General features: G+C 48.8%; 5 protein-coding genes across 5 annotated transcripts; 1 reads left to right on the forward strand and 4 right to left on the reverse strand.

The window, feature by feature from the left end:
• Positions 1-404: 404 nt before the first annotated feature.
• On the reverse strand, positions 405-1560 carry DFJ58DRAFT_736261 (uncharacterized protein; the record flags this gene model as incomplete). Its single annotated transcript, XM_041386767.1, has 3 exons — positions 405-683; positions 737-955; positions 1036-1560. The coding sequence occupies 3 exons, from the start codon at positions 1558-1560 to the stop codon at positions 405-407; spliced, it is 1023 nt and encodes a 340-aa protein (XP_041235881.1).
• An 893-nt stretch (positions 1561-2453) lies between these two features.
• On the reverse strand, positions 2454-3149 carry DFJ58DRAFT_671017 (uncharacterized protein; the record flags this gene model as incomplete). The annotated part of the gene is made up of 4 exons (XM_041382913.1): positions 2454-2576; positions 2636-2689; positions 2802-2864; positions 2913-3149. The coding sequence occupies 4 exons, from the start codon at positions 3147-3149 to the stop codon at positions 2454-2456; spliced, it is 477 nt and encodes a 158-aa protein (XP_041235882.1).
• Positions 3150-3841: 692 nt separating this feature from the next.
• On the forward strand, positions 3842-7403 carry DFJ58DRAFT_822843 (uncharacterized protein; the record flags this gene model as incomplete). The annotated part of the gene is made up of 16 exons (XM_041392081.1): positions 3842-4141; positions 4245-4370; positions 4404-4574; positions 4661-4814; positions 4877-4900; positions 4934-4992; positions 5114-5306; positions 5418-5550; positions 5704-5853; positions 5885-6011; positions 6062-6302; positions 6369-6482; positions 6541-6830; positions 6876-6963; positions 7017-7188; positions 7303-7403. Exons 1-16 carry the CDS (start codon positions 3885-3887, stop codon positions 7401-7403), a joined length of 2400 nt encoding a protein of 799 aa, XP_041235883.1. The 5' UTR covers positions 3842-3884.
• Positions 7404-8119: 716 nt separating this feature from the next.
• On the reverse strand, positions 8120-9790 carry DFJ58DRAFT_736265 (uncharacterized protein; the record flags this gene model as incomplete). The annotated part of the gene is made up of 5 exons (XM_041386768.1): positions 8120-8503; positions 8559-9162; positions 9212-9291; positions 9353-9408; positions 9463-9790. 5 exons carry the CDS (start codon positions 9788-9790, stop codon positions 8120-8122), a joined length of 1452 nt encoding a protein of 483 aa, XP_041235884.1.
• Positions 9791-10407: 617 nt separating this feature from the next.
• DFJ58DRAFT_736266 (uncharacterized protein) lies at positions 10408-11898 on the reverse strand (the record flags this gene model as incomplete). Its single annotated transcript, XM_041386769.1, has 3 exons — positions 10408-10737; positions 10789-11012; positions 11064-11898. The coding sequence occupies 3 exons, from the start codon at positions 11896-11898 to the stop codon at positions 10408-10410; spliced, it is 1389 nt and encodes a 462-aa protein (XP_041235885.1).
• Between the last annotated feature and the right edge of the window lie 955 nt (positions 11899-12853).

Here is a 12853-nt window from a genome sequence, read left to right on the forward strand (position 1 = left end):
GAAAGCTGTTAAACGCCTTGTTTCGCTCAGAGCATTGAACCATTCGCATTAATGTTACCGATATATAAAATGGTGATGAAACAAGCTGGCGCAAGGCACTGGTTGACAGATTTATACACGCCTTGCTGCTCCCAATAAAGTATGCTTTTGTGCAGGGAAAGACAGTCGCGCCTGAGGAACAGGTCCGCAAATGCATCCTTGATGTATCCTTTAACTTGAAAGCGGAAGGATCTGCGTTACCGGTAGTAAACACTCTCGTCCAGAGTCAAAGTTACATGCCGATCGAGAGTCTGAGACAGGAAGGTCAATTCTGATATGTTCTAATAGTAATGTACATTGCAACTGGATCTATTAGTGAGGAGGATGACGATGACGAGGAAATGAGAGCAATTGTTACACCAGTATCACACTGCACAGCGCTCGAGCTCGGCCATTCTTGCTTGCATTCGGTTCAGTTCAACCTCATACTCCCTCTCCGCTTCCTCCCTTTGCCTCCGCTCTTCGTCTGCTCTCCTGCTCTCTGCATCTGCCTTCCTCTTCTCTTCCTCCCTTTGCCTCCTCTCTTCGTCTGCTCTCCTCTCTGCCTCGTTTGCTTTCCTCTCCACTTCCTCTCGATGCCTCCTCTCTTTGTCAACCTCTGGTTGACGTTGAGCCCGTCCCTCCACCAAACCTTCCATCCTCAACTGTAAAAACAAATAAGTAAACAGCCCAACCAATCCAAAAAAAGAACACTCACCCGGTGCACCTCCTCCTCCTTCGCCCTCCTCCTCTCCTCCACCGCATTCTCAAAACGCGCCCACTCAGCGCGATACAGCTCACACACCGCCCCAACACTCTCCGCCTTCCTAACCTCCTGCCCACAAAAGCGAGAGCGCCCCTCACTCAGCGTTGTCTCCCGGCACCCAGGAAAAAGCCTCTTGAGCGCCTCCCAAACAGTGTAGGCGTACCAGTAACACTGGTATTGCCACACATGATAAGTTGGAGAATGCTTGCGGAGCACGCACAACAGCACAGATACTTGCATCGCCGAAGGACGAGCGGAAGCGGAAAAGTCGACGACTTGAGGTTAAAAAGGTACTTGTGCTGGCCATATCGTTTAGTGAGGTATGATTCGATGGCAGAGCCGTTGTTGGGGGTGGTGAAGATGGAATCGTGGGCGGGGGTTGCAGATACCGAGGGGGAGACTATGGTTGATTGGCCAATGCCAACCGATCTCAACGAGCCATTGCCATGATTATTCTCTGCATAATCCGGACGCGATGTCCTGTCCAACACTAGGATAGCGACAGCGTGGTGTTGTGTCGGATGGCGGAAATGGAGGAGCAAGAATTCATGTTCGACGCTGGTGGTGCATTTGCAGCAGACCATGTGTTCGAGCTCGCACTGCGAAGAAAGCTCGTTGTTCAAGAGCAGCGTGTGCCAATCTCCTACGTTGTTACAGCTATCGCCCAAGGTGAACACCCCAGGGGCGTCGGTTGGGGATGTCATGAATGGGTGCAGGATCGCTGCGAGGAAACCACGAACACTGAAACGCTTGACACTTTTGCTTTTGAAGGCCATTTCATTGCCTTGGGTGTCGACAAGGGTTGGGACACGAGGCAGAGAGGGTGAAAGGTGAGTGGCTCATGTGTTTGGGAGAAGCAGCCTGAGCGTGGTCATCCTAGTACTGTCAATGTCATTCAACATCCAACTTCTTGCTCCTTATAGCCACCCATCCTAACCCAGCCCCATAACAACAGATCTAATTGGGCATTTGATTATGTACCAGGCAAGTTCGAACTATCGACGGTTTGCCTCATAGAGGGGCTGGTCACCAGTCTAGGCAAGTTCTGCGCCACGACCATCAGAACGCACAGCCCTGCTCCCACTCAAATTCAAAATCCAGATTCATGATCAAATTGGCCAAGATACCGTACCGTACGTAGGTGATAGTAAATGCAAAGAAAACAAGTGCGACAAATAAACCAATGAAAATGCTTAAGAAGCTCATCAACGAGCAAGATGATAGGCTTTGCAAAATATACCGAAAAGCAAAAAAAAGCGGAATTCTGAGCAACTGCATCATAAACACCCATCACTGGAATCAAGCAGCCGTTAACTTCTCTCGCGAGAAAGACCGTTGCGCGGGCGAGTCTCATGCCTGAACCCAAGGTTGAATATGACGTTGCTTCTTGGCCAAACCCATTCTATGGTGTGGCGCCTGACACCTTTATTGATTCGGCGCAAACGAATCTGAATATGGTGGACGGTGGTGAGGACGGTGAAGTCATCCCCCTGCAACCTCTCCTGGTGAAGGCACGTGGGATCGATGTCATTTTCGCCATTGATGTTCCCGCTGCGGCTGCCTAACGTCGAGTTGCAACTTCTGATGCGCTACTACCTCCGAAAGCCAAATCAAGCCGAATGAATTCAAGTGGCTCATCTTCAAATTGCTCCATCTCATGGTCGCGTAGTCAAATATTAGGAATTATGACGCCTTGTACGAGAGAGGCAATGGTTTCGCGCAAGGAGAAGAGCGATTTATAGTAACTCGACCGAATTGCGGTGGATATAAAATGCAAAGATTGAGAAACAAGCTGGCAAGCCGATGCCAATGAGGTTGTTAGAAAACAAAACAAAAAAGTTGAAAACGTACAGAGTCGTCCGCAACACCAGGGAGCCGGTTCGACCCGATGAGCTCCCATACGCTCTGTACAAATCCTTCGACAGCAGGCGAGCGCGATAGCTGGTCTGGGAAAAGCTTGATATAAAGCTGTGACGTATGTTAGCATTTGTTCCCTCTTTCTCAGCCTGCTGCAAACCTCGCCAATCTCGAAAATTTTGGTCTTCAACTGAGCAGGCAGCGATGGCTGTGTTTCATCAGGCTAAAGACAGGTCACTAACTGGCAAAGGACGGCAAATGTGTTACTCACATCGGATCGAAGCTCTACTGGGTCCCATGACATGAAACGCTGAAAGAGTCCAGTTTGTAGAGCAAAAAAGGAGTCGTGAGCATCCCCAATGCCCGGGGGTAGGTCTTGACGCGTAAAGTCGTAGAATATATCAACGAGAATGATCTGAGCTTGTGTTACGATAGCGATATTAGGTGGGGCAGGGGAAGAAAGCAGAATGGTTGCAGTTTGATTGGATAGATCAAGGAAAGGTTGCATGAAATGCGATAACACGAAGTTGATCTCCATGGATAGCTCGTCCGAGCGAACTTGGGCTCGCTATTGGTTGAAGATCGAGTGGGCGGTCTGCAGGACCCCGACATTAATGCTGTAGTCCGTTTGTGAGAGTGATTAGATGAGTTGCTGTTGTGCAAACGTCAGACTGCGAGCCTGTGGTTAAACATGGATAGCGCACGTCAATGAGATCATCTACAGCGAGCAGACTTGACAATTAGCGCTGGAGGAAATCGACACACGATCACGTAAACTTGCAATTTCACTCTCGCTCAAGGCGAAAAATTGGTGGGCCGATGCCAGATGCCAGATGGCAAGGGATCCGACACGTCACATGACCTCACGTGACTTATAAAGGGGAGAGCTAGGTGAGCTGAGAGCTCTGTTTGATCACAATAGAATCGTACATTTTAATACATCAAAATGCCACGCAAAAAGTTCCGACATAGTAAGCGTTTTGGCTGCGCTCGGTTATTACTGTTAGCGTCTGACTACAATTCATCGGCATCTCTGCCTTTGTGCAGAAGGGGGGGGAGTGAATATGCACGTGCAGGTGCTTGACAAGTTGACTTGTCGGAGTCTTGTCCTGTGAGTGAAAATTGCGGGTCACGTGACCTTCGAACCCTTGCCATTTCGAAGCTGCTGTCGAGCTAGGTAATTTCTCCTGCAGGTCACGGCTAGCTTACCGTATGCAAATAGTTCGAATTCATTCCTATTGCAATGTCTATGCTCCTGCCGTTCCACAAATCAATACTTGAGGAGATTCATGACCCTGCAACTTCAGACTTGCTAATCCTTTCCCGTGGACTTGGACTTCGTCGTATCATATGCACGCTCATGCAAATATACGATTCAAAGCAGACTCTTATTTTTCTATTGAGCACCTCACCAGAAGGGGAGACAACTATTGGGGATGAACTGGGTATCATGGGGTGCAGGCGGCCTGGATTGCGAATTGTGGGTTATGAGATGGGAAAGTGAGATAAGTCCCTCATGTCTATCGTGAAAAACGATCGCTTTGAGAACGACTCGTAACTATTCGTGTTGTTCTTCTGCAGCATATTAACACGACGCTCGCAGACAGAACCTCTACAAGAATGGCAGCCTCATTTCTGTCACCTCCCGCATTCTTATCGTTGACATGCTGCAATCCGACATCCCGACGGAGCTCATAACGGGTATAATCATTTTACATGCTGAAACAGTGTTGTACTCGGTGATGAATCGTTGCATCCCTAGGGTTACTGCTCTCTCCCTTAAGGCGTTCATTGTCCGGCTGTATCGAGAGAAGAATAAGGCTGGCTTTCTCAAAGCATTATCAGACCAATCGGAGCATATCACCAGTGGTATGTCTCTGCTGAAGAGCATCATGAAGGAGCTTCAATCGAGACACGTTCATATATATCCACGGTGGGTGACCTCCTTCCTCACTGATGTTCGTGTTGTTCACCTTCTAGTGCTCTTGTTGCCGTCTTTCTTCTCTTTTTTTGCTCCAGATTTCACGAAGACGTCAGGCACACGCTCGAAACCCATAAAGCAGATGTCACCGATTTGCATCAGCATCTTACAGAGCCTGTGGAGGCAATTCACCATGCGATAGTCCAATGTATGACTGTCACCCTTTCTGAGCTCAAGAGATCTAACACGACGGTAAGCACATTTAAGTTGGCCTTATTTGCACCTGAACTAGTCCTCATTCATTCATCTCACAGCTTGAGCTTGATGATGTTAATAGAGTCTGCATACTTCCGCTCCTTTGATGACACAAGGTCGGTCCACGGACGAAGCAACTGGTGGGTGACCTTGCGACGCTCAGACGGCTATTAATGTATGTTTTCATCATGATTATTACTCTTGATTTCACACTCGGTCTCTGCTATTCACTATATTTCCTGTGTTATCGTCTGCTGTCCATTTTATACCGCCACTGATCTGGGCTCTCCATCAAGGAACTTACTGTTCTATGATGCGCTCGCTTTTCACGCATACCTGGAAACTCTCGTAGCCTCGAATACCACAACCGCAACTGGTGCAGTTAAACAACACCAGTCCCCTTGGATGCTCACCAATGCGGCCAACATCATTTTTAGCACTGCGAAACGACGGTGTTATAACCTTACTTCTCCAAAATCCACAGCTTCGGTTCCCGAGAGGCAATTTATGTTATTGACGTTGACGATGAAGATGCATGGGCTGCACTTGATGAGGCGCATGGCATAACGGGAAGCAATAGTAGAGATAAACGGGAAGCAGAAGGAAAAGAAGAAACCATTGGTTCCGGATAACATGTCTCCAGGTCTCGAAGAGCTTCCAAAGTGGGATCTCCATGCAGACATACTTCAAGAAATCGAGGAAGAGTTGATGAGACAGGAGGCATTGTCGACTCGTAAGTCTTATTGACCGAATAATTTTCGTGCTTGACGCGCGTCGGGTCCGCCAACTCGCGGGACAAACACGGTACTTGTCATGATCTCCTCTCCACGCTCTTCTACCCTTGTCACCGAGTTCTTTGGGGAGATGGACGGCACTGCTCCGAAAGGCTCTCGTGGGCGATCCGTGATGGAGCGCAAATTACCGAGACACCTGTATCGGAAAGGCGAGAACGCCAGACAAAAACAACCCAGGCATCAACCAGCTCAGTTTTCTGCCCCGCAGCCACAGCCATCATTGCAACTTGAGGGCGAGCTTAGTGAGGCTTTGAAGAGGAAGGACGAGACAAGACAAGACAAGACAAGAGCATCGGAGAAGGGTGCGTGGCAATGCACCAATGATTGTTGCACTAAGTAAACCAGCGGTTGTCGACCCAAAAGTGGAGTCGAGAGACGATGCAGATGAGATTGCAGCCTTGTGCGTTGGGATACTTGTATTTGTGCACTCCTCACTAAGATCGGATTCAGTCTCGCAAGTCAACCTTCAGACCTCCTTGTCTCCTCTGATGCAGGCGCTCTCCTCCTCGAAGCGCTTCTCTCAAGCGAGGCAGAAATAGACTTTGACACGCACTACGGCTTGCTTGCACCCTCACAGATGGTTGTTGTGCGTGCATATACCGATGACATGGACGACCAGATTCTCGCAGAACTACAGTCGAGATTTATCGTGATGTTTGAATCCAACCTTGATTTCGTGAGGCGCATCGAGGTAAGTCTTTCATCCAAGTGATGTTGACACCCTTGAGTTTAATGTGGCAATTGGATGGGTATACAGAAACTCGAACCCTGGTATTGGCGTCCGTACCAACTCTCTTGCGAGGAGCGCAAGTACCCTGCCGGACTGAGGCGCGAGAAGGAGTCTTTCGAGAAGCTGATTAAGGAACGCGGAGTGCGTCGTTTAGCTCACTATCTTGAGCGTGGTGCAAGTCGTTCATCACCATATCTAGTCTATGCTCGTGCCGATCTTCGAGGACAAACACGCTGGGAAAAGCGATACAGTCATCAAAACAATCAGCACCCGTCTCGCAGGCGGAAGGAAGGAACTGAGTACAGTGGCATCACAGGTAATTGTCGACATGTGCGAATTCCGTTCCACACTACCTTCGCTTCTTCACGCATCTGGCCTGCTCGTTATTCCGGCGACGCTGACTCTTGGGGATTATATCCTCATACCAGATATTTGCGTCGAGAGGAAGAGCATACCTGATCTAGTAGCGAGCTTCAATAGCGGTCGATTGTAAGTCTCTCGGATTCATGCTTCTTCGTCGCTGATGAGTCGCAGGTACACACAATGCGAGTTGATGTCGGTGCACTATAAACAGCCTATATTACTCATCGAGTCCGAGGAAAACAAAGCGTTCTCACTTGAGGTACATCTTGTACGACAGATCTCCAAATATTTACCGCCTCGCCTGTCTTTTAGACCACAGCAGAATCAGCGAAATCGTATGCTAAACCCACGGACAAATATCCTGCGAAGAAATCAACAGGTCCAACGGATTCTGATCGCGCTCCACCCTCTGTTCAATCTAAACTTGTTCTCCTCATGCTCCACTTCCCTCGTGTTCGAATCATTTGGTCATCATTCCCCTATGGTACAGCAGATATATTTAACGACCTCAAAGCCAACGCCTGACCCTAACCGCGCGATTGCAATCGGCGCCGAGGAAGACCCAGAGGCGGGCGCAGGCATCGACGCTGCTGCAGAGGAGTTGCTCTACCAGGAGTGACAGCGAAAAATGTCAAATGTATGATGAGCAAGGTGGGGAGTGTCAGGGAAATATGCGAGCTGGACAGAAGGGGCGTGTAATGCATTTTGGGCGTTGAACCGGGGAATGCGTGTTATGGCTTTATGCATCGGGGGGAGGAAGAAAGGCGCTTTATGACCTGCATTTACGTTAGGAGGTAAGGTACTCGTCGAAATGTTGGACGAAATCGTACATGATTTAGGAAAAACAAAGGCGAAGATGCAGAACTGTAAGTCAATCTTGTTCACGGCTGTTCTGTAAAAATATAATGTTGTTGAAACGAAACATGCTCGCGTTGAGGCATTGTAAGATCACTTCGTATGCGACTTACAAACCTTGGACTCGTGCATTGTCAAGTGACACTGATAGACGGTGAACAAAGCACGATTGAATTTTCAAGAATGTCCATTGGATGCCGAGAAATGTACATGCCAGCATGTATAGTAATCTATCACAACACTCCTGGTCCATAACCTCAAACAAAAATACCAGAGTACTTCATCCGATCGACTAGCCTCCCCCGGGACGAATAATATCATCAAACGCCCTTATTGCCTTGGAAATGCCATTGTTGGCGCCCTTCAGCAGGGTCGCGGGCAACGTCAGCAGCTGCATCGGCACATTAAAGAACAGTCAGGGGTAAGGACTACAGATGCGGCAGCCAACTATGAACGACGCGATCCGGATGGTTACTATGATGCAACTACATATCTCTACAGCGTGACCCGTTCGAGTCAAGATTCAAAATACGTGAACCGATTCAATCGTATGATCAGCGTTAAGACTTCTGGATTTTGAACCTAGAACAGGGAAGCGGTGCTGTGCTTGCACGCTTGCGGTCGGAAGTTGAAACGGTCACCGGCTTTTCTTCTTCATCTGCCTGCTCTGAATCTACGTAAGAAGAATCGCTGCCCTCCTCGCCGAAATTCCCTCCGTGCCAGGCGAGATAACGCTTGTGGGCGGTGACATCCGAAGCATTCAGGAATCGTTTGAAGGCGAGGCGCCACTTAGTATGTAACTCAACTCTGGCTTCCGCGAGAACAGCGCAGTCGAGGCTAGACTCAAGCCTCTTCTGGAAATCGACAAAGTAATCCTTCATCTTGGTCAACCCTCGTTCAAACATCTCCGTGACAGCATCCATGGCTATCTCGGGCACCAAGGTCTGGCTCAAATTTTTCACATCGGATCGAAAGGGTGAAATCGATGAAAACACTTACCCCGTACGCCATGTCCGCTGGATCTTGGGAACGGATATTGATCGGTGATCCATCATCTCTCTTCACCCAAACGAAGTACTCAACCGAAGAGAGGTGACACCAGGTGTGATCAGCCATTACGATGGGCTCGCCGATTGAACGTGGCGTGGTGCGTAGGTCGAGGAATTCTTCTAGAGTGAGGGATTTCGGGTCACAGAGAGTCTTCGAGGCGGTGGAATCAGGACTGGGGGCAGCATAGTCTGCAGCTTCACGAACTAGCACAACAACCATACAGATGACTTCTGGATGCGCTAAGATAATATCCTCTGCCTTTCCGAATATGTGCTCGTCAGTCTCCGAGAGAGCACATTCTCCAACGAAGGGGATTAACACTCGCGTGGGTTCCTCCACAGCGTTAACAGTTACAACCATGTCTGGTACCACTGATCCGTTCGCGGTCTTCAGCGACCAAGCCATTTGGATCATTGGATCAATAACGTCGTCATCGTAGGGAAGATCGTTGATGAATTTACCGACAAAAACCATCACATGGTTGAAGGACGCCTCATGGAGAACAGTGGGCATGTTAGCGATGAGGATGTGCGTGTTGTAATCGTAAGCTAGCCTTTGGGACAATTTAGTATTACCTAAAACAGTCAGATGCAATGACTTACCTAGGCTTCGACACTCGGGCCGTGTCTCCCACCATGCGTTCTATTAATCTGAATTCTCGCGCTCCGACACCGTGGAACTCCTGTAATATTTGGTAAGCATAGAAGCACAACGTTCGCTGACTCAGGCTCAAGAATACATACCTTGCGGGATACGTGTAAAGTTGGTTTCGATAAATAATCCAATATCTTGCGTACATCTTCAATCCAATCAGAATATTGTTAATTAAACTCTTAATTCTCATTGAACATACTGGGGGTAGTGCGGTCAGAAACAAAGGACTGCTGGCAGACATCACGCAATGGGTTGGCATCTGCAGAAGGAGGGACCTGTGCAACTGGTTTGTTCTCTGATGCATGCTCTTTCCCAAGCAGGGACGGTTTCATGGATGCTATGCATTGTTCAGTACTGTGTTGCAATGGTAAACCTGGGGATGCTAGTTTTATGGGATGTGTTGTCTTGTAGGTACCAGTAGCCTGTAGAGTGGATTTGCTTCCAGCTTGGAAGTGTTTGTAGGACTGCTTAGGGGGGAAAGGAGTGCAGTAAGGATGTTTGTCAGGTTGTGCCACTAGTGTAGGCATGACTGTTAGATGCCGCAGAGCGCTGAGTGTTGACTTCGTGTGGCAAGTATTGAGTGACTGACTGAGATCGTGGAAGTTCCAGAAGAGATAATCAAGATTACAAATGATAAGGATCACATGTGGCCAGGAATGGCAAAAGTCTTCCAATTCTCATCCAAGGTATGAGACACCCACGCATTGAGCGCTGAGCGCTCGTACCTATCCCAACGTCTCCGAGAGGTCTCGTTCCACTGTACAACGCATCGTCCTTTGCATTATGAGAAGCTGTATTTCTTGCCCGCCTGACGTCGGCATTGAACTTGATCCCAGATTTTGGATTCCTATTTGATATAGTAGAGTTCTTCACTTCACGACTGCTGATATGCTTACTGACTTCGTTCTTGTTGTCTATCTACGTCCTGGAGTAAGTCCCCATCATGATACCTTGAGCGGTTTGTTGGATATTCAACATCGTCACCATAGATAAATTTCCTTTCTCGTTCTCGGACTCTATACGCACGCCTTGTAATTTTCCCTGCATATACATTTGCCTAAGTATAGTACCGTAATTCATTCGGCTCGTCTAAGCAACACCAGACTTTGATTCTGAATGCCTATGAACGTTACTTGTTACTCCCCTAAGGCAGTGGTTGCCCCCCTCGGGTGTAAATACCTGCAACTAGGGCGTTACGTACATCGCTCGCCATTGACGTGTAGAGACCATTTAGCTTTTTGTCGAATTCTACCCTAGCGGGGGACAGGTCAAAGTCTCTGGGCAAGAAGACACCAGTGGACAGTTCTTTCAATACCCACTCAAACAATGTTCCAATGAAGGCTAACAATGCCCCAAGGTCTCGGTCGTGGCTAACATATTGGTGGAGCTTAAGTTGGTGGAACAGCACGTGCTGCGTAAAATGTCGCACTACAATATTTGCAAAGGGCACGCCGTGCATGATCTGTCCTCCCACCTGACCGTAAAGCCATGAGCATTAGAAGGAGGAGTCAGAAGAATGACTTACCTCGATATCTCCGTTCAGGAACGCATCGGCTTGGAGAAGGTCACGGATGATAAGCACCATCTCTGGCTGCGGTTGGGTTTCCAAGGCTTCATTCAAATTGTAGCCAGATAAAACCGCCGTCCGAACTATATCCATGAATCTTCTCCTCAGATTCTTCGCGGTGTCACCAATTTTTCCAGCGTCCTTTTTGGCATCATCCCCGGCGGACCATTGGGCGAATTCAGCTGTTCTCGATATTAGTTTTCAGTTTAAAATGAATTTCGTGAGAGACTTACGATTATTTGATGTAGCTACAACGGCAGCAAGGCTGGCAAGCGCCTTTTCTGATCTTGTCTCAGTTGAAAGCAGAAACGAGCCGTTGAACATCGACCGTTTCATGCCTTCTCTGGCTCTCGATTTCACCTGGGGTAGGGTCTCAAGACCGGACCACCCCGTAATAGGTAGCGACGACACGAATGTTGTAGACAATGGTGCTACAGGAGGTGATACCGTGGCTGGTACTGGTACCGCGACTGCTACTGGAATAGCTAATGATGCTGGGGCAGGCGATATACCTGGTGTCAGGTCATGACATGATAGCTCAGCGTCGCGTTGTCCTACATCGTCGCCGAGGTCATGGTGATTCCTGCCGCGGTGAACGGCAGGCCTGTCGAGCAATTTGTACGGAGTGTATCGACTGCGCGATGACGGCGGCGAGTCAAAGCGTAAGGCCGACAACCGGCCGTGAATACCACCAGCGACTCCAAGGGTGTGCAAATGCGGGGCTCCCGTGACCACAGCCTCCGCGGCACTGTCAACTGGGTCATCGAAGCTCATGATTATGGCCAGAAAATCTTCGGGGGTTAATGGAGTTTCCGCGGAGGTGTGATCAGCTTGACTTGGCCCACTGGCTGGAGTTGAACTGCTGTGGGCGTCCAACTCGTTTTTATGGAGCTTCGGTGCCATACCTGAGGCTGGCCCGGGCATGTCAGACCAGCTTCCTGGGGGCATCATACCTTCGTACCACATGTCGAAATTGACGTCTGGGGGTGGCACAAAGCTGCCAAATCTGTGGCTGTCGTCACCAAGCTTTTGACGATGTGACTCTTCATCTGAGCTCGGAAGAATCATATCGATGCCACCAGGGGATATGATGGCAGTCGCGGTGACTCCGAGTCGGCCTGGCAGAGTCAGAATTTATACTAAACTTTGATATTTAACATTACTCACTACTGATACGGGCTACCCCTTGGACGACTCAGAGCCTGTCATAAGTAGCAGCGGCCCCAGTCTCTCAGCCGCGTATGAGTCGCTCTGAGCCGAGTTCATCAGATACTCGTAATGATAACGAGGCATATTACATGTCTGACTTTCCTGGTGACTGCCAATCGACAATTGATCATTGTAACATTACAAATTTCGATTATAGCCAGTGCTTCTCAGAGACCGTTCCCCGCCGCACGAGTCATAGTTCTTGCAAGCCTCCTGGGGCTGGCGATGAACACTAAATTTCTGAAATGGTCAGGATCGTGATATTACAGCAGCGACCTTCGGAAATACCGCGATGAGCCAAACAGAAACTTTGAAGGCGATCTTAGTCCCATGGCAAGCCACTTGAAGTTGGCCGGCGCCACATTGAGCTTGAAGTTTAAATTCTTCTCGTTCTTCAGTCAATGATCCCGGAAATCGATCGGAAATCAGCTAATGCATCGTGGCGACTGCAGTAACAAAGACTAGGACTTACCCAGATTCGGAGTGGAATTCAATCCGAGCGAAATTTAGGAGTCCAGATTGACTCAGAGAGTCAAAGCTTCAAGCTTGCCCAGGTCAATGCAACTGTGCAAGTGTCATGAGTGAGGCGGCTTACTAAGACGAGCAAAAACTATAGACTACTACTAGTAAGTCCGCTCCTTCACTCCGAGTACTAGCTACTACACTCTTGAACCGGTGGCCTCCCTGTCATGGCCACTAGGCCCTGAACTCTGACTCGGAAGTGTCAGAAAATTTTGAAATCGGACAGGAATTCCAGTTGGAACTTCTGTAACGAGGTGATCTCAGTGACCATGATGCGCACACGACTCAGTTT

The sequence above is a fragment of the Suillus subalutaceus genome, assembly GCF_016647625.1.
Source record: "Suillus subalutaceus strain FC151 chromosome Unknown DFJ58scaffold_258, whole genome shotgun sequence".
Lineage (NCBI taxonomy): Eukaryota > Fungi > Basidiomycota > Agaricomycetes > Boletales > Suillaceae > Suillus > Suillus subalutaceus.